The 25,179-nt window shown below is 36.2% G+C and overlaps 1 protein-coding gene across 1 annotated transcript; it reads left to right on the top strand.

Annotated features, from left to right (window-relative positions):
- On the top strand, positions 1–23,271 carry GCM2 (glial cells missing transcription factor 2). The gene is made up of 5 exons (XM_082259388.1): positions 1–121; positions 15,570–15,822; positions 18,901–19,013; positions 19,847–19,972; positions 22,230–23,271. Exons 1-5 carry the CDS (start codon positions 17–19, stop codon positions 23,094–23,096), a joined length of 1,464 nt encoding a protein of 487 aa, XP_082115514.1. The 5' UTR covers positions 1–16; the 3' UTR covers positions 23,097–23,271.
- Positions 23,272–25,179: the final 1,908 nt, after the last annotated feature.

Raw genomic sequence — 25,179 nt, 5'->3', positions numbered from 1 at the left:
CTGCAAACTGGAGCCGATGACTATGTCCAAGATCTCTGGTGACATGTACGATGACTCTGACTGTATCTGTTCCTATGGGATGAAACTCACCTGGGACATCAATGATCCAAAACTCCCGCAGGTGGGTACAGCTGTGTCAGTTCTGCTGTATGCGATCACCTGCGCCTCTGCCATGTACTAAAACAACACGAGCGAGCTGGGAACTCTACCTGTGAAAGTTCAAAGAGTCAGCCTCTCTAAACAGAGTTCTTTTAGGCTAAGCCGAGCCTAGCAAATACTTTCACACTGCATGCACCGTCTATATACCGCCTCTACTACAGAGAGACAGAACTTCTCCACATTCATATATCAAATCACTTCTATGTCATGGAATTCCATACACTGATCTGTTGGTAAAACTTCTGAAAATAAATGCATCCTTCAATAACTATACAGGCTATACATAGCCCTACGCCCTACTATATACATACATAATATATAAATACACACACACACACACACAGATATATATATATTTAAATGTGTATGTATAATAAGGATATATATATATATATATATATATATATATATATATATATATATATATATATATATATATATACTTACTATATGTCTATTATAATGTAGAAAGGGATATGTGTGTGTGTAGTTATTATACTTATGTAGTTATGTTTTTGTACTTTAGTAATATATACACCATATATTTTTAAATGTTATGCATGTATAATAAGGATATCTATCTATCTATCTATCTATCTATCTATCTATCTGTCTATCTATCTATCTATCTATCTAGATCTATCTATCTATCTATCTATCTATCTATCTATCTATCTATCTATCTATCTATCTATCTATCTATCTATCTATCTATCTATCTATCTATCTATCTATCTATCTATCTATCTATCTATCTATCTATCTATCTATCTGTCTATCTGTCTATCTGTCTATCTCTCTCTATCTATCTCTCTATCTATCTATCTGTATATGTGTATATATATATATATATATATATATATATATATATATATATATATATATATATATATGTGTGTGTATGTATATGTATATATCTGTCCATAATGCAGGGATATGTGTGTAGTTTTTACTTATATGTGTAGTTATGTTATGTAACATGCGGTTTTTGTACTTTAGTAATATATACATAATATAGAAACACAGATTTTTACCTAGATATAGAAACACGCAGATTTTTACCTATATATGTAGTTATGTTATGTAACGTGTTTTTTGTGCTTTAGTAATATATATATATATATATATATATATATATATATATATATATATATATATATATATATATATATATATATATATAACTAAAGCACAAAAGCCACATGTTACATAACATAACTACATATATAAGTAAAAAACTACACACATATCCCTGTATTATGTATGTATAGTAAGGACATATAGATAGATAGATAGATAGATAGATAGATAGATAGATAGATAGATAGATAGATAGATAGATAGATAGATAGATAGATAGATAGATAGATAGATAGATAGATAGATAGATAGATAGATAGATAGATAGATAGATAGATAGATAGATAGATAGATATCCTTATTACATAAAAAATATATGATGTGTATATTACTAAAGTACAAAAACACATATCCCTCCCTACATTATGTATGTATAGTAAGGACAGATAGATAGATAGACAGACAGACAGACAGACAGACAGACAGACAGACAGATAGATAGATAGATAGATAGATAGATAGATAGATAGATAGATAGATAGATAGATAGATAGATAGATAGATAGATAGATAGATAGATAGATAGATAGATAGATAGATAGATAGATAGATATCCTTATTACATAAAAAATATATGATGTGTATATTACTAAAGTACAAAAACACATATACCTCCCTACATTATGTATGTATAGTAAGGATATATATATATATATGTGTGTGTGTGTGTGTGTGTGTGTGTGTGTGTGTGGTAGTAGTTTTTTTACTGAAGTTATAAGCTGATTGGCTACCATCGGGAGCTGCACCAGATTTTGCACTCTCCAGTTTAGTAAATCAACCCTATAGGGTTTTTAAACATAACTCATAACTATTAACAGGTTTTTGGGTTTTTTGGGGTTTTTTTTTGCTTGCCTGTGATTGGACGATTGCAGTGAACTCAGATTGGCCGTATTTACTAAGCTAAGAGACTATTCACTTTTGCAAAGTGAAAATACATCTTATAAAATGAAAATGCTATATTCCTTAGTAATTCAACCCCATGTTCACTTAAGAAAGCCGAACAAGTTCAGGTTGAGTTTAAAATCAGTGAACATATACTAGGGTGAAAAGTACTCCTTTAAGGAATTATTTTATTTTTTTGCTACATAAGATCAGCATCATATTCTGGGGAATGGTATGTATAATTAAAATGTCTATAAATGTTTGTTTTATAATTATAGCATAATAAGGATCGCACACATTCAGAACGTGTAAAAACTATTTTTATATCAAAATATGTAAGAAAATGAACACAGGAGCGCCATTGGTTTCTATCTAGCAATTATGAGAGTAAAACATACAAAAGAGGGTATATAAATAACATATAGCTTAGGGGCCAATTCCATAACGCAGTGAAGAAAAGCAACAATGATTTGCATGATATAACTTACAACAACTAATATGATCTGATTAGAGTCATTCAGTTTGTGATGGGTCCGACCTGGAATAATAATGTTCTGTGGTGAATTAGCCAGCAAATGTATTAAAAGCATCAGGAAAAACAAGTTACATAATAGCCGCACATATTTGTAAATTATAAAAACTGTGCAGAAAACTGCTGTGTAGATGAAATACATAAATGTGATACATTTAAGGCTACAGTCAGCATCTCAATATTTTTAGTACTTAAGTGAGTTTTATTAAAATAAAGTTCATAAAGCACATAATATAATATAATATAATATCGTAGAATATCATAGAATATAATATCATAGAATATAATGCAGGAGTGGTGTATTCAGTTTATACTTATCACCAATACAATCAGTAATAATATAATTGTGTTAACTATATAAAATATAATATAAATACATAAATGACTGGCCATACAAATCAAACGATCATTAATTGCCCAGGTTTAGGACATTAAAAAATGGGCTATTGAAGCCTATTAAATTATTCACATAAAAGAGCATGTGTAAAGGAAACAGAATGGAATGACAGCGATCCAGTGACTGGAGTGATAGAGAACACAGCATTGCCCCTGGCAATGGCACACAGACATTACTATTCTCTGTGGGATCACCTTGTCTGCTGCTAATACAATTCACATGTTGAAGTTATCTCTTTAGGATGATGGAGCTGACATCCCACAACATCTGCTTTAGAAAAATTAACTAGCTAAATTAATCTTTTCTAACACTATATTATAACATTATAACACTAAAAGTTCAACAGCTGATCCTATTCAAAAGGAGTGAAATTCAGATGCCTCTAGTAGAAATATAGACTGATTACTATGGGATTCTTTTACTTGATGTTCATTTTTGCAAACTGAACGTTGGTAACTAAGGTGAAGCCGTGTTTCCAAATCTTCAATCATATGCAAAAAAAAAAAAAAAATCATATTTTAGTACCTGATTGGCTATTTCAAGTGAACACATATTTTTCTCTTTTGCTAGCATTCGCTTTGCCAAGTGATCAGCCACTATTTCTTTAGTAAATCAACCCCATATAGCTGACTTTTAAACCAAAGATTAGTGTTTTATTCCAGAATCACTCCACCACATATAGCAGTGATTGCACTATGGAGGAGTAAGGCATAGTAAACAGCCTTCCTTTATTTACTAACCTATGGGGGTAGTTTCTGCTCCTGTTCATCATGTGCACTGGTAGATAGCAACAGCATTTATTAAAAGTTGATTTACTAATACTGTATATATTAACTGCGCTTCTCTTTGCAAACTGGAAGTTAAACTGGCTTTGCAAAGATGTGTTCCTCAGTGGGGTGGATTTACTAAAACCAGATTGTGCAAAATCTGGTGCAGCTCTGCATAGAAACCAATCAGCTTCCAGTTTTTTTTTTTTTTTTTGTGAAAACTTAATTGAACAAGTTGAAGTTAGAGGCTGTTTGGCTACCATGCACAGCTGCACCAGATTTTGCACTCTCTAGTTTAGTAAATAAACCCTACAGTATATTGTCATAAAATATAGGGACTGCTGACTATTAGAAAATGCTACTATTGCGAATCTGTTCCTCCTTTTGAAAGCCAACTTCACAGCACAATCACTGCCCTATGTGACATATATGTATGGGATAAAAGGTCAGATATAGGGGCTGCTCTAACAAAAAAAAAAAAAAGTAGTAATCACTGTCTTCAATGATATCTAAGTCACTAATACAAACACCTATACAGATTTGAAAAATTACTGACTACAACTAAAACAAAAGAGTGAGAATGACAGCCAGGCAATCTGCATTTCCAGAAGGAAATACCAGAAACTGCAGCCTCTATGTTTCTCCCATGACAGGTTTGTTTTAATATGATTAGATGATTCAGTTAAAAGAGATAATTACTAAAGCCATTTATCACTACAAATGTTTGCGGTTACCTATATACTGAGGAACAAGCGATATTCATCATATCAATTTAGAAACAGTGTAGATTGTCGGACGATCAGAGTTTATTGTATCAAAAAGCAGGGTTCAGTCCATGGAGGATAGATATATACTGGACAATAATGAATAATAGAGAAGATCCTGACACTCATTTCTAGTGACCTTGCTCCATTTCCCACCACTGTGATAAGTTTAATAATGCCTCGCCCCTTGCGATCAAATATATGTTAATAGTGATGACCCCGACAATGACACTGACCTGTCACATAACATTCGTCACGTACATCTCTCAGCTTCCCAAACCTGTTATTTTTACACTGAGATTTCATAAACACATTTCTTTTCGGTTCAATTAAAGGGAACTATTTAGAAGCAGAAGAGTATTATCACATTTCCATTACTGAAATAGGGTGCATATATGGATGGCATTCATAACATAGAGTAGAGATAAATGCAATTTATTAAATTCTCTTATACACAAATGTGTAATGATAGAAAAATAAAAAAAGAGAAATGCAGTAGCAATTGTGGCTGTAATAGGAAGAAAAACTGTACCTGGCTGTATAAAAAAATAGATCTTGTACTGTGTACTGTGGGATCGCATATTGCTACCTTTGCTACCAATGCTAAAAATGCTAAATTATTATTATTATTATTACTGCTACTACAACTATTACTACTTCTACTACTATTGCTGCTAAGAAAAATAATAACAACAACAACAACGATAATAATATCTGTAATAAGAACAACATTTATTATTATTATTATTATTATTATTATTATTATTATTATTATTAGTGTCTTCACACATTTGATGGTGATCACCATGCAACAATAACATAATGAGAATATGAATATCAATAATAGGAAGCTCAAATCTTATTATTATTAATCGTGTATTTACACATTTGATTGTAATCACCATGCAACAACAACATAGTGATAAAATTAAAAGCAAATATAGTAAAACGAATAAGAAGATCAACTATTATTATTATTATTATTATTATTATTAATAATAGTAGTATAATAATTGTGTATTTACACATTTGATAGTGATCACCAAGCAACAATAACACAATGATAAAATGAATAGCAAATACAATAGGAATAATAAGAAGAAGAATACATTATTATTATTTTTATTATTGTTAATAGTAATAATAATAATTGTGTCTTTACACATTCAATGGTGTTCCTCATACAGCTCTAACATCATGATAACAATAATGGTAATATTAATAGCAATAAGAAGAACAAATATTATTATTATTAATAATAATTGTGTCTTCACACATTGGATGGTATTTAACATGTGCAAGATGAGGACACACGAAGTGTATAATATTCAGCGGGGCAGAGCCGTGCAGAGACCTTTGGAGGGGCAGTATAAAAGGGGCACATGGAACATGGCTTTAAATAGGGCTGTGCTCAAAATATCAATACAGCAATGTATTGTGACGCATTCCTTCCTGATACGCATATAGATATGGATGAATCTGTATTGATAGGGCAGAAAAATGCTGGGAGGCAGCTTTGAAAAAGAAACAGAACAGAAAAGACTATTTTAAGTTTAAAAGTTAAAAAAATATTTTGTGTCTTAAGTTTTGTCAACCTGAAGACTTTTTCTTCTCTGTTATACAGAATAATAAAGAAGGTACTGTTGGTGGGTACTGCTGTTGCGTACTGCTGGCTGGTACTGCTGGCAGGACCTCCTGGCTGGTACTGCCGGTGGGTACTGCTGTTGCATACTGTTGGCTGGTACTCCTGGCTGGTACTGCTGGCGGGTACTGGTGGCTGGTACTGCCGGTGGGTACTGCTGGCGGGTACTGCTGCTGGGTACTGCTGGCAGGTACTGCTGGTGGGTACTGCTGGCTGGTACTGCTAGTGGGTACTGCTGGCTGCAACTGCTGGCTGGTACTGCTGGCTAGTATTGCTGGCGGGTACTTCTGGTGGGTACTGATGGTGGGTACTGCTGGATGATATGGCTGCTGGGTACCATTGGCGGGTACTGCTGGCTAGTACTTCTGGTGGGTACTGCTGGCTGGTACTGCTGGTGGGTACTGCTGGATGGTACTGTTGGTGGTTACTGCTGGCTGGTACTGCTGGTGGGTACTGCGGGCTGGTACTGCTGGCGGGTACTGCTGCTGGGTACTGCTGGCAGGTACTGCTGGCTGGTACTGCTGGTGGGTACTGCTGGCTGATACTACTGGCAGGTACTGCTGGCTGTTACTGCTGGCTGGTACTGCTGGTGGGTACTGCTGGCTGGTACTGCTGGCTGATACTGCTGGTGGGTACTTCTGGTGGGTATTGCTGATGGGTACTGTTGGATGATATGGCTGGTGGGTACCGCTGGCAGGTACTGCTGGCAAGTACTACTGGCGGGTACTGCTGGATGTTACTGTTAGTGATTACTGCTGGCTGGTACTGCTGGTGGGTACTGCTGGCTGGTACTGCTGGTGGGTACTGCTGGCTGGTACTACTGGCGAGTACTGCTGGTTGGTAAGGCTGGTGGGTACTGCTGGTTGGTACTGCTGGCCAGAAATGCTGGCTCCTCTGAGACACATCAGCGCTACAGTATGAGGAGCGGCACTGGAGGAAGCATGCATGCTTCCTGTATCTCTCCTCTCACAGGTGGAGTGCATTTGATATCACTCCACCTGTGACAGGACAGAGCTGAAACTATACAGGAAGCATCAGCTCTGTTCTGACTCGGAATACAATGACACCGAAATGTCTAGCAGTCGGGTAATCACACGGCACTTGCGGGTGTCAGGGAGCTGCAGCCCAAATGTGGGAGACTCACGTATCTTGTGGGAGATTTGGGATGTCTGCCCTGACAAAAGGGCACTTTGGGCATCAAGAGGCAAAGGGGCAGGTGCTCAAGCAACCTACACCCCCCCCTCTAACGTTCCTGCGGCGGGTTACAATTACTACAGCCTGCTTGCTTTACCACTTAACCTTTAACCTAAGTGGACTGTCCCTACTTAAACCTCATCAACACAGCCTACTCAAAGCAAAAGAAAACTGATACAATCATTGTGAAAAGTGCAGTACCATATAGTAAACTATCATAAATTATGGTTTATCTGCTTTGAAATTGAAAGGAAGATCTGATTGCTTTGCTATGACTGTACATATCTAGTTTTATTGACATTATCTCAATAAATACATTATCTGACAGAGTATTTAGGTTAGACTAGTAATTGTTATATTAAAAGGAATTGGATGACAAGAGAAATCATTTACACAGCAAAAAGGCACTGAGTTGCAGTGTAGTAGCTACATGGTAATCCATTCTGTACACAGAAGCATTGGCAAACATCCTAATCACAGATTACAATAGGGAATGTGTCATCACTTACTGGAGTGTTTGATCTGTAATGACTATGAGACTTTAAGACCAGAACAAACACCTGCACACTCCTCTATTAGACTGCAATAGACAGGTAAATCAGCATTAAACCTAAAAGCAAACATTTATTACATTACAGTTTACCAATTCTTAGATGTGATGGCTGCATTTGTTTTCTCTTTTACTGTAGATTTTCTTTCTTCTGTTTTAATCTGGTGATCAAGTCAGTAAACCTGTTGTTTTTCAAAAGAAATTGCTCTCTTGTAGTTATAGAGATGAGACAAACCATTTAACACTGGTAGGGATGCCGACAATGATCAGTTTTTTAATTAATTTATATAAAACCTTTGTTTGCTGTAACTGCTTTTTAAGTATTAGATGGAGTTTGGCTTCAATAGTTAAATCTGCTAGTTCAGCTAACACTCCCATCCTCCCAGACTGATGATGCTGCTGTTTAATAGTGCGCCCTTGTGCTCATGCATCCAGAGTGGGGGGCACCCTAATACAGGATATGTGTTACTGGCCAGATTTCCAGGTGAAACATGTAATGATTGGTAGGCTGCAATATATAACATTTTTGAAATACATAGAAAAGTTTATAAGGAGAAACCACCCCTATGTGAAATATTTTATTGCCCCCTATGGGGTAATACCTCTCTTTTTTCTATATGACATCTTGGATTTTGGGTTTAATACCACTTTTACTCATGGCACCGCTTGCCTTACATTATGTATATTGCTAGAACACATTCATCAGACTATTAACAATTCGTTACCTTTAATTGGAAAAAAAGATTTGATAAAAAAGAAAACAAAGTATATTTAAGTCATAGGTGAGTTTTGTAACAAGGCTACAATCTGTAGCTGTATGTATAATTCCCATTGTATTCAAATGTATTTCAGTGAATCTTTCCTGGACAAGGTAACTGATTGATACTTATCGACCATTCTACAGTTATATAATTATTCTAACGATTTAAAGGACTGGTAAAGAATCTCTGTTTCCCTTTTTGATTCTAAATCTGATTTACTAAATTTACTAAAGAAGTTGAGAATTTTCACTCATAAATTGTGTGAATATTCACTTATCCAATCAAATGAAAAACAAATTCCTTTTAAATTTAATACCCAATTAGGTTCAGATAAAGTAATTTAACAGGAATTTGCTTTTTATGTGGTTGGATACTTTGAATGAATATTCAGTTTTTTTTAGTAAAGATTCTCATGTAGTTAATCCTTCTGTATTATGTATCTATACAAATGCAAACATAGGTGTAATTTACTAAGGGAGTAGCAGTTGTTCACTTAGTAAAGTGAATGCTTGGTTATCAAAGCCAGTGCCAGATTAAAAGTTGTGGACTCTCCTAGGCAGTCGAAATCATGGAGGCTCCTTTGCAGGTTTCTTTAGGTTTCTCGTGTGTGCGCATCGACCACTGAATAGAAATGACCACCACTACTGTACATTACACATACAAAAGATAGAACAAAGTTTTCTTTACATAGTGACAGCTGAAAAAAGACAAGTTTTTAGGAGACAAACTGTAATGTGAGCCTGATGCCTATGGTTTATAAGTTGTTATTGGATACATTACGTTATTACAGTGTTTTCTCAATAGAGTCTTTAAGGCTTCATTCACATATAGGCGTTTCGGACCGCGGGCAGAATTGCCGCGATTCTGCCCGCAATCCCTGAACCATTGCAAGTTATGGGATGCCCGTGCGATTTCCGTGGCTTGCAATGGCACCCCAAACGCGGCAAACTTCTTTTGGGCTACAGGCATCCCGCGATTCTGTTTGAGCGATTTTACCACGATTCGTCTGGCGACAATCGCGCCGTGTTTGGGGTGCCATTGCAAGTCACGGGAATCGCGCGGGCAACCCACGACTTGCAATGGTTCTGGATCGCGGGCAGAATCGTGGCAATTCTGCCCGCAATCTGAAATGCCTGTATGCGAATGGAGCCTTATATAAAGTTTTTGTTTCTTTGAGCTGATTCATTTTTTTAATCTTAAACAATTTAAGAAAGCTTCATTGTAATTTTCTTTCAGAATCAAATGAATATTATTTTGATCTATTGTCACAGGGCCCTTAAATGGCATAAGGCCCATAGGCCGGTGCCTCCTCTGCCTATTTGGTAATCTGGTATTTATCAAAGTATATATTTGCATAGCTTAGCAAATAAGCTGAAACTTTGTTCACTTTGAAAATCCAAACACGTATGAAATAAATTAAGTAGAGGGGTTTCTACTTGCAAATGAAAAAGGCTCACACTGGGCTTAAAAAAAAACGATAGCTCTCCTGGCAGGAAAAAACGCTTATATAGAGCATTTGTACAGAGTTTAGACAAGTTTAGGAGAGTTTTGCGTTTTTTTTCTGCCAGTAAACTCCATTCAGAAGCACAAACCAGAAGGGTTTTTTTTTCTGCCTCTAAACGATAAGCTCAAAATATCCCTGTAATTGTCCTAATGTGCATGGACACATAGGATAACATTGAGCTGCTTCTACAGGCAGAACACAAAATTCCTGTAGTAGCAGTGATTATCAAGCCAGTATGTATGGAGCCTAAATATTGAAGTGAACACACCTCATTCACTAAGCTATGTGAACATTCACTGTACAATGGAAATAGACATGCTCTATTCCTTTGGCAAGTCAATCCTAAAGTGTTCTAAAAGTTTTGCCCTTCTTCTGACACCCACTCTACTATTTTTTTCTTTTTTTACATTTGATCAGAGTTTTTTGTTAGTTTTTGTAGTGATTATGAATGGTGATGGAGAAATCACTATACACCAAATATACACCAAGCAAGACAAAATAAAAACATAAGTTGCTCTAAAACTTTGAATATTGACAATCATGAAACATAATATGAACAAGAAAAAAAATGAAAAAAATATGGGTATAATGATCAAAAAACAAAAATGTTTTGATAAAAAACCCATCCTTCTAGGATTGTACAAGGCGTGGTGACGTCAGCACGCCGCTAACGCGGCGCATTTCATCACAAATGACACACCCTGAGGCCTTGTATGATCCCAGAAGGACGGGTGTAACTGTTGCAGCCGGCAGGCTTTTTTCTTCACTTCTTTTTTACCTATTTGTGTAAATGCATTTGTATATACTTTTTAATACATTTGTAAGGTTTTACACTATGACGCCTGTTATATTTCATGGGGAGCCTTTATTAAGCTGCCAACTGAGCTTCTGGTGGAGGTGTACAGAGGAGTGTCCTGTGATCCTAATTGGAGTTGGAGGCCTTGGTTCTGTATCACATGAGCACAGTTGACCCTTGAGGTCAGGATGTCTGGTAAGCAGGCTTTCCTTTAGCGGTGCTGGATAACCCAATCACTGGTGGATTTCCTATTTTGCTCATCGACACAATCCATGTGTTATTTTTACGATTGAGCATTTACACTCTTCACTACTGTGTTGAACTATCACTGGTGTTCACATTATTGTTAGTGTTTATTATATATAGTGTGTTATATTATTATAGTGTTTTCATCACAATATTTTTGTTTTTTTGATCATTATACCCATATTTTATTCATTTTTTTCTTGTTCATATTATGTTTCATGATTGTCAATATTCACAGTTTTAGCGCAACTTATGTTTTTATTTTGTCTTGTAATGGTTATATCAGTGGAGACTGAGTATTAAAAATATTGTTATTGTGTTGTTGCCACAACTGATGCCTTGTTGTGATCAACAACAGTCATACTGACAGTGACTATTAAATTGCATATACTGTCAAGCTTTTTTTTATGGAATAGGTAATGGTTAGAACCCTTATTGGTTTATTTTTGATGTACACATTGACCATTGTCAACCATTGGATGAAAAGTGATGGGAAATCAAAAATGTCATGTTTGACAATGGAACAGAAGGTGAAGGGAAATCTTCCAATGGTGACATCTGTTCCAGTGAAGAGTGCCAAGGAGGGGATTCCAACTTACCTCCTGCTATGTCTATGGGACAGGAACTGAAGGAAAATTCCCCCAATTGGACACATACAGCAAAAATCTAACCCTTACCTAATCTATCCAAAACTAAAAAGTTTTGGCTACAGATACACTTTAGCTACCCAACCCATACAACTAATAAATATTAACGGACTAGCGGGTAAACCTGGTAAAATCGATTTCCTTGTCTGAAGAACCTTAACCTCCCTGGCGGTATGATTATGTCAGGAATTACATACCAAAAGCGGTACAATTGTTTTCATGGAAATTTGGCGTTATGTATTATAGGCCTACAATTCTTAGTAATTACTGACTTAAAACTGACCAAAACAAGACTCTAGTAGACATCCCAGATGTGATAAATTTGAAACACAAACGCATGAATTATAATCGAATCAATAATATTATTTTATTATTTAATATATAATATATATAATAAAATTATATTATTGATTAGATTATAATTCATGCATTATATATTATATATAGATATATGTGTGTATATATATATATATATAATATATAACGCATTAATTATAATTGAATCAATAATATAATTTTATATATATATATATGTGTGTGTGTGCATATATATATATATATATATATATATATATATGCATATATATATATATATATATATATATATATATATATACCGGTGTATATATATATATATATATATATATATATATATATGCATATATATATATATATATGCATATATGCATATATATATATATATATATATGCATATATATATATATATATATATATATATATATATAATATAAAATGTGTTTTGTGTAACGTTTTTTTTTTTTTTGAATTTCCCTCCCTAGTTCCACTCCCATGCAGCATTGCTGCTGCAGGGAACGGAACTAGGAAGTGATCAGACCGACGGAGGGACGGAGGAGCGGCGGGACTCTCGGCTGGCGATCTCAGCAATGAGAGATCATCGCTGGATCGCCAGGATAAGGTAAGAGAACACCGCTGCGCTCTCTGCAATCCACCCCGAGCGTGACTCGGGGTTACCGATCCTGCAATGAAAAATCAACCCCGAGTCACGCTCGGGATTACCGCCTAGGAGGTTAAGTAAGATATTCCATATTCTAGTTTATTTTTTGGGAGTATTAAAAGTTTTTAATCACTTCCGGACCGGCCACCGTGTATTTACGTCGCTACTTTGACGTTAAATACCAGAGTTAAGGCAGCAGATAGCTGCCATAACCCCAGTATTTTCCTACAGAGTCGGCAGTCCTCTTTCACATAAAAGTGGTCCCAGCGATGGAACTTTTATTGGCGGGGGAGAGGTGCCCACCCCCCTCCCGCCGCTTCCCGGTTGTTTTTCCCGCTTACCGGAGCCGTCGGTAGCAGAGAAAACAATCTAGTCCCCTGTAGTCCTGGACAGGAAGTCGAGTGAGGGCAAGATGGCCCACACTCAACTCTATGGCCTTGGAGGACTGCAGCAACGTCATATGTCGCTTCTGCCTGACGGCCTAAATCAATCAATGGGGAGTGAGCGCTATGAATAAACAAGCTGCTGGCACTAAAAGGTGAATATATACTTTATAAATGGCAAATCAAGGGGTGAGTGCAGCACTAAATGGTAGTTAGTAAATGCTAAATAAACAGTCCATAAATGTGAATAAAAGTGAATAAAAGTTCAAATCTTGAAAAGTCCATGAATCATGGTATCCAATAGAAAAAGAGCAAAGAACTCCACAGGTGTCCGGGAGTAGAGCACGATTCACACAAGAAATCCACAAAAGGGTGACAGAGCTGCCTCAGCCTGTGCATAACGTGACACACCAATCCTCCACCACATATATATATATATATATGCTCACCAGAGTTTACAGGGAGCCAAGCCTTAAATCGAATCCCAATGGAGAAATTCCCTGAGGTTACAAGGTCATCCTTATTCTCACCGTGGGTGCACTAGATGAAAAATGCTCACCACATGGAGCCAGGGATATTTTATAGTGTAGTATATTTATTTCAAACGATCATAAAACATGTACATGTACTGTAAAAGCGATGAAGCAAAAACTCACATCAAATAATCCGCTGTTCCATGGCAGGGATACAGTGGACAGATGCCAGAGTGTAGGCCAAGTCCCTTAAAGGGCCTACTTTTTTTTAAAATAAAACAACTTTTTTTTGTGCTTATAAGGGCAGATGTGAGATCTGAGGTCTTTTTGACCCCAGATCTCGCATTAAAGAGGACCTGTCCTGTTTATTTCTATTACAAGGGATGTTTACATCCCTTGTAATAGGAATAAAAGTGATAAAAAAAATGTTTAAAGGGAAAGTGTAAAAATAAAAATTAAAAGGTAAAATAAATAATAATAAAAAAATAAAATTTAAAGTGCCCTGTCCCTCTAAACTCTCGCGCAGAAGCGAACGCATACGCAAGTCGCACCCACATATGTAAATGGTGTTCAAACCACACATGTGAGGTGTTGCCACGATCGTTCGAGCGAGAGTAATAATTCTAGCTCTAGACCTCCTCTGTAACTCTGAACTGGTTAGCTGTAAAAAAATGTAAAACGTCGCCTATGGAGATTTTTAAGTACCAATGTTTGTCGCCATTCCACGAGCGTGCACAGTTTTGAGGAATGGTGTGTTTGATATTATAGTAAAAAATTGGGCTAACTTTACTGTTTTCTTATTTTTTATTAAAAATGTATTTATTTATTTATTTTTTTAAATTGCGTTTGTAAGACTGCTGCACAAATGGGGTGTGACATAAAGTATTGCAACAATCTCCATTTTATTCTCTAGGGTCTCTGCTAAAAAAAAATATTTATAATATTTTTGGGTGTTCTAAGTATATTTCTAGCAAAAAATACTGAATTTAACTTGTAAACAACAAGTGTCAGAAATAGGCCTGGTCCTGTCATATGTCCTGTCCAATGTGCTCATCAAAAAGATATTTGCTTTAAGCTACTTTATGGGAACTGAGAAAATTCAAGATACTGTAGTGCTTTGTGTTTTTTAAACAGCATATTGAAAGTGATAGAAAAGAGTTACATTATTGTAAAAATCATTTGTAAAACAACATCTCATCACCTGTCATAAAAAATGGATTTTGATGTAGGGAGGGGAAACTAAGTTTCAATCAGAAGCAGGTTTTTGTGTCTTATAATATATAATTATAATTTTATATACAAACTAAATATACTTATTACACAATGATTTAAATGAAATCTGATTTTATATGAATGTATCGTAATAATAAGGGTTCTCCACTATAGCAATTGTATAATTTTGAGATAAGGGACAATATAGTATAGGTCCTAGAAACTAAGATTTTATCATGCTGATTAGGGAAGATTACATTATAGGTCATAGAAACTGTGAGCCTGTGGTCTTGGATACTGTGAACAGGGATATCTCCAATGTAGTACTTGTATCTGAGTCTTTGGAAGCCTCTAAATGCACCTGCTATATATGTTCAGCCTTTCAGGTTTGTGAGGCAAAGAAAAATAAAAATCAAAGCATGTGTTCCATCTAGCCATGGAATTTTGTACAGTTATGTTCCATGTAGGTTATGAACATGTTCTAATTCTTTTATAATTTTTGACAATGAACAGTCAATGAAAATAGTTGATTTTTATATGACAGGATCTGAAGCAGTTTGACAGTTTCCAGGAGTGGACAGATGGCTATGTTCGATATATATACACAGGAGAGGATAAAAATGCTCAGCGTCATCTCAGTGGATGGGCCATGAGAAATACTAACAACCACAATTGTCAGATCTTGAAGAAGTCTTGCCTGGGTGTGGTGGTGTGTAGCCGAAATTGTACATTGGCTGACGGTGGCAAGCTACAGCTCAGGCCAGCAATCTGTGACAAGGCACGACAGAAACAGCAAAGTAAGTGGGAGTTCAATGTCTGCCAGATCTATCTATCTATCTATCTATCTATCTATCTATCTATCTATCTATCTATCTATCTATCTATCTATCTATCTATCTATCTATCTATCTATCTATCTATCTATCTATCTATCTATCTATCTATCTATCTATCTATCTATCTATCTATCTATCTATCTATCTATCTATCTATCTATCTATCTATCTATCTATCTATCTATCTATCTATCTATCTATCTATCTATCTATCTATCTATCTATCTATCTATCTATCTATCTATCTATCTATCTATCTATCTATCTATCTATCTATCTATCTATCTATCTATCTATCTATCTCATACATATGTGGCAAAATGGGAATCCGATTTAGGTCGCACCTAAAATAACACAATATGGTTGGGCATCTGGACTAATACCAAATCCTCCTCCACCAACACTGTTGCGGTTGAAGCCTCCTATATGGTCTTCATGCGCTGGTATCTATCTATCTATCTATCTATCTATCTATCTATCTATCTATCTATCTATCTATCTATCTATCTATCTATCTATCTATCTATCTATCTATCTATCTATCTATCTATCTATCTATCTATCTATCTATCTATCTATCTATCTATCTATCTATCTATCTATCTATCTATCTATCTATCTATCTATCTATCTATCTATCTATCTATCTATCTATCTATCTATCTATCTATCTTATGTATATCCAAACTTCAAACAAATTTTGCATATAACATTTTAAAAATCATTAATCAGGCTACAGAAGCCAACATGTGTCAAATCAATACCAAAGACAGATTTTACTTAAAAGGTGTAAAGCATATACTGTATGATACATACGCTTACAACTATGCATACTGCATACAACCACTCAGTACCTCACACACTCAAACTTTTCTGTTAAAGGTATTTGGATATGTTTCAGGATCAATCTTGTAAATCCTAGTCATTATAATCAAAATACACATAACACCTCTTAGATTAGTTGGCTTTATATAGTAGACCAGGGTTTCTCAACCAGGGCTCCATGGAACCTTAGAGTTCCTCCAGAGGTTGCTAGGGGTTCCTTGGGCAATAAGAAATTTCTGTCTCTCACATAGGCTCCCACTGACACCAATGATCTTTTTAGCTATCTATAAGGAAGTAATTCTTTTTTAATGACCGCAACTGTAAGGAGCATTCTTCCCATTGACCATCACAGTAATGTATCATAAGTTGTAGATATAGTATATTTTATCAGGGGTTCCCTGAGACTGCAGTTATTTCAAGGATTTCTCTGTGTTCCAAAAGTTGATAAAGACTGTAGAAGACGGTCAGTTGTTAACAACAGATCTAACCATCAAATAATCAAGCACCTAAACATGTACACTTGTATTCTATGAGGACATACCTCTCAAGGTTGACACCCTCAGTACTAATTTTCACTTGGAGGAGCAGAAGAGATAATCCAACCTAATTTTTAAATTTTTCCATTAGCCATGAGATTGCCAGAGGTCAAAATTGTACCTGCAATTACTTACCAAGCCTGATATTGGTCCCCCAACATATGTGGCAAAATGGGAATCCGATTTAGGTCGCACCTTAAATGACACAATATGGTTGGACATCTGGACTAATACCAAATCCTCCTCCACCAACACTGTTGCGGTTGAAGCCTCCTATAAGGTCTTCATGCGCTGGTATCTGGTTCCTGCCAGGATTGCCAAATTTGCTCCTGACCATTCGGGACTCTGCTTTCGCGGCTGTACAGAGTTAGGCACACACCTATATACTTGGTGGCGTTGTCCGATTGTCACCTAATTTTGGGGTAAGGTCTTTGATCTTGCATCCACAATGTTTGACATCCAAATTCTACCTGACCCGGTAACGGCTCTTTTGAGTGCTAAACCGGATTGTCTTTCGCGCAAACAATTTAGACTTTTTATCCAACTCCTCACAGCTGCAAAGCAGACAATAACCAAAACATGGAAATCCCCTTCTTTAAATTTCCTTGAAACCAAGTATTGTATGAATTATGCCATGTTACATGCTAAAATGACAGCTTTGGATAATGCAACCTTGAGCAAATTTGACTCCATCTGGAGACCGTGGATTTCTAAAATTCTTCCTCCAGGTTTTAATGAATCTGTGCTACTTTTTTGGTAATGCCCTTATCCACACCGGCTCATGTGGATTCCTGCCTTATTCCCGAGACCTACCTTCTACCTTTCTTTCCTTACTTTTCTTGACTCGGCAGCCTCTTTTCTCAATTCTTATTTGGCTCGCCCCTCCTCCTTTCTACTTCTCTTTTGTCTTTCCTACACCCTTATTATATGGTTTTCTTTAAATACAATAGTTTTTAGCTACAGTCATCTATTTTCCAAATACTCAGGTCCTATCTCACATTGTCTTTAAAGGACACCCCATGCCTACATTTTTCTTATTATCTTAATGCTCCAACCGGAACATAGTTCTTCTTGATGCCCTATAATTCTCACGTTATATTAGTTTGTATGTTGACTTTCTTACTGTATGGTCTCCCTCTGGGCCACAATTTGATCCCTCTTCCTGGAGGAGATCATGACCTTGCTCCCTCTTTCCTTTACCCTGATTGAACTCCACCTTTGCAATATAGTTCTATACTTCAAACTTGATAGATATGTTTTGTTCCTGTTTGGACCCTGTGCTATGCAATTTTCATGTATTTGGGAAATTACTTCCATATCCTTATCTATTTGTAATATGCTCTTAAACTAATAAAATATTTTGAACGAGAAATTGCCAGAGGACTGTAGGAACCTCTAGATAATTATCTTAAATATTATAAACTGACCATATGTGGCAGGACATTTCATGTAAAATAAAACTAGAAAAACAAAGGAAAGAATAACTGGATTCAAAATAGCCAACTGATTTTAAATTTGTAATAAACAAAAGATATTTGTAATAAAGGTACCAAACCAGGTCTGAGCTTGTGTGACATTCGCAAAAAAAACATGTCTGGCTATAATTTAACTTTATCTGTGTCTACATGCTAATGCAAGAACAGTTTCCTAATTTCATAATTCTTATTTTACATTACAGAAAAATTGTGTAGTAACTGCAATGCAGCTTTGGAGTTGATCCCTTGCCGAGGTCACAGTGGTTATCCGGTCACTAACTTCTGGCGTCTTGATGGAAAAGCCATATTCTTTCAGGTACTTATCTTATGTAATGATGTGTAGGAGTGAGGTGTAGCAGAGGTAGTATCTGCTATCAAGGCCAGTAGCCCCAAGGGTCACAGCTCTGTACCTGAATGCTTGTTTTCTCCCTATTGCACAAATAGAAGCATCATTATAGTGTGTCTATTACATACTAAATTGCAAATAGTGTAAATAAACATACTTTAAATATATGGTATGTGTTAAAGAGAAGTAGTATAGTTTGGATATATATTTTAAATGGGGGACAAAAGTATAATCACTGTTATGTTGATCTGTTTTGGGGGGGGGGGGTTATTTACTAAAATGGAGAGTGTAAAATCTGGTGCAACTCTTCATAGAAACCAATCAGCTTCCAGGTTTTATTGTCAAAGCTTAATTGAACAAGCTGAAGTCAGAAGCTGATTGGCTACCATGCACAGCTGCACCATATTCTGAGTTTACTGGTTTTAGTAAATCCCCCCCAATGTTTACTTTCTGTGATAGTGAACTGAGCCCCCCCCCCCCCAAAAAAAAAAAAAAATAAGCTACTGTTCAATAAATGATCTATGTAGCCTGTAGCAACAGAGTATTGTTGTGCGAAACACTTCTATTTTTATCTTGACAGTTAGAAAAGTGAACTTTCCGTGGTATTTTTAATGTCAAGAAGTTAACTGTTGATAATGTTAGTTATAACAGAACACAAAGAATGCAGAAGAACATATCTTTAAAAAACAAGTAATGAAGCCAATCAGTCGAGCAAGGCATAGCAAGCATTGGGTATACTAGTGACACCAATAATCTTTAGCGATTCTTTCTAAAGATATCACTATTGTTTTATACATTTTTAGGCAAAGGGAGTTCACGATCACCCCAGACCAGAAAGTAAATCGGAGACAGAGGCTCGGAGAAGTGCTGTGAAAAGACAAATGTCATCCTCCCACTTGTCCCAGAAAAAGAAGCTTCTGGAATCCGAGGTGAGAACTGACAACCATCTCTGTAATGTACATGAACTGCCCCAGACCAGTGAAACTTCAGCTTAGCTTTTGAATGCACATGATGATAGTGGAGACAATTAATAACTAATATCACTAACAAATTCTAATGAACATCAGATTACCATTTGACATCTGGGTATTTTCCATTATTATGAACCTCTTACTATAGAATATTAAATAATTAAAGCTTACAAGTGCTTTGATTGCTGAGCAAAAAGGATAATTTTTGAACAATAAATAGAAAAATAGAAAAAATAAACAAAAAATCCTCCTGAATTACACAAAAAAACAGCTTAGTACATGCTTTCCAACTCTTCTGTCCTAAAATATATTAATATTACGCATCAGATTTGTAAGAAGTTATCTGAAAATAGGGAATATGAATAAAAAAACATATCCAAATCCCTCAATTGCCACCATCTTTTAGAATAACCACTTCCACATATTTATGATTCAGATTAACTAATATTATGGGGCTGTGGATACTGAAATAAATAATGGCTTAGAAAATGCCCCAATTCTTTATTACAAGGATACACCTTCCCGAAGTTCCTATGTTTCTCATATCCAGTCCCATACCAACAGAAAAATGGGGAAAATTAGTGCTTCCAAAGACAAGGACAACTAGGCAGGAGGTAATGGATAAAATATCCCAGTTTAATAAATGATGATAACAAAAACTTCTTGACAGAAGACTCCGGTATTAGACAAACACAAAAACTCATCCAGGTGTTTGTCTAATACCGGAGTCTTCTGCCAAGAGGTTTTTGTTATCATCATTTATTAAACTGGGATATTTTATCCATTACCTCCTGCCTGGTTGTCCTTGTCTTTGGAAGTGCTAATTTTCCCCATTTTTCTGTTGGTATGGTGCTGTTCTTATTTGGGTCTGAGTATGGGTCAGCTGCACCTAGGACATGAGACTTAAGGCAGCCCCCCACCCCCATATGGTATCTTAAATTTTTGATTAGATCTTAGCGCCAGGTTTCCTTGGTGTGTATTCATATCCAGTCCCAACTGCCTAGATATGAGGCTAAAGGAGTTTCCTTCTACATGTTCTCCAATCATATCTGTATTTATCTCTGGTGTTTTTTTTGGCCTGCATACAGCCCTCTTCATCCTTCTTTGCAATCTTTGCAGTCATTGGCCTGGTTAAGAATTCCTTGGAACCCTTTCCTTATTATGACACGGAGGCTGCCTTGGTTGCTTATCAGTCTTCAAATGCTAGTTTCCTGGTTGTAACTTTTATCCTTTTGCTTCAATACAATGAAGTAAATTTACAAAAGGAGTTAAGAATCAATTGGGTGAATATTTACAGCTATCATGTGAAAAGCAAATTCGTGTTCACTTTAAATACCCAATCTTGTGCAAATGCTTTTTACGTGACTAGATGATTGAATTGAATGTTCATACAATTTTTAGCAGAGTAGTTTAGTTTATCAGACCATTTGTGTCCCGTAACTGAAACATTATGACAATTTTTGGTTTTAACCTGGAGAAATATTGAGAAATTGAATAAGGCCACAGGTCATTCTAAAGTTCATAAAGTAATAAGTAAATGCCAAAAGTTCTGTGATATTTTTGGAATTAGGTAGGTGTCACCCTCTGTAGACCTAATGTGGTACTTTTAGATTTATTTTCCTCTGCTGGACTAGTGTTTTTTATATTCAATCCCTCCCATTGGTTCATTGTCACTGTTTCACAGTATCAGTGGGTTTGATTTACTAAAGGCAAATAGACTGTGTACTTTGCAAAGTGCAGTTGCACTCTGTGAGATTAGTTGCTCCAGAGCTTAGTAAATGAGCAAAAGCCCAGCCGACTTCCATCATGCAATCATGTGCAAGCAGAAATGCTGATTTTTTTTTTTTTATTTCCTTGCATGTGATTGGGTATTCTTCGCAAAGTACAGCGTTAGTTCATTTCTGCAGCAACTGCATATGAAGAGTGCAACTGCACTTTGCAAAGTGCAAAGTGCACAGTGTATTTGACTTTAGTAAATCAACCCCAGTGTGTCTTAGATTAGGAAATGAATGTTAAACATTTGTCAATAAATATTTGTAGATATATACGATGGATAGACATTACATACAAAGCAATAATTCTCTCACTCTCTCTATCTAATGTATATGCTAGGAAATGTACTGTGATGTTTAAAAATAATAATGCATTTTATGTACGTATTTTTTTAATTACAGTATATTAAAATAAATGTTAACATGATCCTTTTTGTTTTCAGGTGGGCAGATACAATGATAGTGGTGGACATTTCTCCAACATCCATCCTATATCTTGTTTAGATGGACCAGAGCGTTTCAGTCTTGTAGCAGAAGGAAGTTTTCCTCTTGCACCTCAACACTACCCCTCTTTTCAGAACACAGACCCTTTTAAACCGAATTATGGTACAGTAGGTTACCAAGGTGATTCTGTTTCCACATTTTCAAAATGCTCTGAGAGACTATACATGCCAAGAACACCATGTGGTTATGATTTCCATGTCCCTGGTTACATGACTCCCAATTCATACCCTCCATTATACAAGGAACCCATGGGAAGTCTGCCAGACAATGATCGAGTTCCGTTAAATGGACCTCAGACCAATCTTGGCATGCTGAGCCCCCACGAAAGGAGTTTTGATGGTACTGGTAAACATCACGGATGGAAGCAGATATTTTCCAAACCTGGATATGCTGACAGAAGTGACTATGGCCAGATTCAGGCGAATGCTGGTCATTCTTACTACAATCCTGAGTACCCATGTAGATATGCAAGATCACCATCTCCAGCTTTACAGACTGTTATAACAACCACCACCAAAGTTTCCTATCAGGCCTACAAACCTCCAGTGGTGAAGTACACTGATAATGTGTGTGACGTCAAGGCTTTGCAAAACTATACACATGTACAAGACAGCTTGCCAGAAGGAATCTTTCCTGATGCGAAAGCCCAAGATGACTTGAGTGTAATCAAAACAGCATTGGGCTACCAAGAGCAGATGCCTACAAAGCCTGAAAGACTCGACAACTTGGACTTTTACAAATATGGTCAGTGTATGAGTAATGGCTTCTCAGGACAACCTTATAGATATGAAAATGGAGAGTGCTGAAAAAGGAAAATATACTCTGTTTTAGCTTGTGTTTGAAGCTCAAAAGTTCCTATAATTTAAGACACTGCATAATTGTATTAACTAACTCAGAACAAAACGTTGTCATGTTACATTTTACAAGGTCCTCCCGCAAACCATTCATATGTGGAGTCAATTCAAATGTTAACAAGGTAGTCTAGGCAAACCAAAAAATTAAATCGTTTCCAATAATGTATTCACTTAAAAATAATTTTATGTATATTAAAAAATTGTTATTATGGCTGCCTGAACTCTTTGTATCTTCTCACAATCCCTTAAATAGGAAGTAAAGTTTACTTTTTTAATTGTACCCACAAGTAAGCCTATAATAAGGCTTACCTGTAGGTACTGTGAATATCTCCTAAACTTGCACGATTTAGGAAATATTCCAAGTGCATGCAGCCGAGGAGGTCATTGGCGCATGCGCTCTGAAGGTCCACTTACAGTGCCGGACCTTCAGAGCCTGTGCCGTAAATGGTGGCTCAAGTGACGTCATCATGGCTCTGGCCACTCACAGCACCCGCGAACCAGAAAGAAACACCGGGGAAGATGTCAGCTGTCTCAGCGGTGTGCGGGTACCACTGGAAGGCTTTGTTCTAAGGTAAATATTTCATAATGAGCTAATATGCAATGCATTCTAGCTCATTATGCCTTTGTCTTACAGGTTTTTTTTTATCCTCAGGTTCACAACCTCTTTAAACAGCAAAAGTGATATATAGGGAGGTCTACATACAGCGACCAATCAGGGCCTATTGCATAGCATAATGCTGGTGATTTGCTATTATCAGGCACCAGAGTCCAGAGGGTAATCTATACAAAGGACCTCATCAGTGTGATAATGCCCATTCATTGGCTAATCAGCAAGTGGGTGACACAGCTGCTAAAGTTAATATTGGTGTTATCCTGTAGACTATATAATGTGGTGGAAGTGTGCTAACCACAAGACTGACTGGAAAGTATTGGAAATACTTTGGAAAATGAAACAGTTATAAAATCTGTATTTCAATTATGTATTTAGCTGTTTGTCGGGTGTTGCGTTTTAAATCATTACATTCCAAAAGACAAAACATTTATATAACTATAAAATGTTCCTAGAAACACTTTTCATTATTTCAGCGATGAAATGTACAGTGGAAAAACAGGAAAACCTAAAACATGGGCTGCATTAATATGACTGATAAAAATTGAAGTGTTTGGCACACTTCTGTGCAGGTAGGCTACCCCTTGTTTCATTATATGTTTGTATAGGAGTATTCAGTGAAAAAAAACACTGAGAAACACTGAGAAACATTTCACCATGTGCAGAATACCCTTATTTGGGGCATACACAAGGAGTGGATTTGCTAAAGGCAAAAAGTTTCCACCAGAGCTGAGCGAATGAGTTGAAGCTCTGTTGACTTCCATCATCCACTTATGTGCATGCAAACATGCTATTTTTTATTTTGGTATTCTTTGAATTCTTTGAAATTTTACTACTTTCACTAATCTCTGGGAAAAACTGTGAACAGTGAAAGTGAACAGCCTTTTTACCTATAGGAAATAAACTCCAAAATGTATCACCAAAATTATCAGTGACTGCCACAATAAACAAGGTGTGCATCATCTAAAGCCATACCAAGTTCTATACTGTCAGCCATTTTGGGCTACAGGAGGTTTACTAAAAGCTCTCCAACCTGTCTTACAACTGGATTTTTGTAGGATGTCTTCTGTGTGCAAGAAAAGGTGCTACAAGCATGCCATTTAAGACCATGGAAACTTTTTCCATATGATATTCTAGAGCCGATTAAAGAAATCAAAGGAAATGAACATATTCATGTTCCCATTGCCACAATAGTTTATTAGGTAAAGCATTTGTCAGATCCACTAAAAAAATGGTTATGTATGTGTTTGAAGTGGACTAGCCATAAGCTGCCCCTGTAAAACCATCTGATGTGATGTTCGTAAAAAGGAATGGGTCATTTATGGGCACACTTTGGGTGTAACAATGGCTAATTCCAATGTTGGAAGTGGACATTGACATAGATGAATATTTTCCAAAAATTAGAGACCTGTCCAAAGCTTTCAA

The sequence above is a fragment of the Pelophylax lessonae genome (genome assembly GCF_965119305.1).
Source record: "Pelophylax lessonae genome assembly, chromosome: 5".
Taxonomy (NCBI): domain Eukaryota; kingdom Metazoa; phylum Chordata; class Amphibia; order Anura; family Ranidae; genus Pelophylax; species Pelophylax lessonae.
The sequence above is the reverse complement of the archived record's forward strand: the minus strand, read 5'-3'. Positions and strand labels throughout refer to the sequence as shown.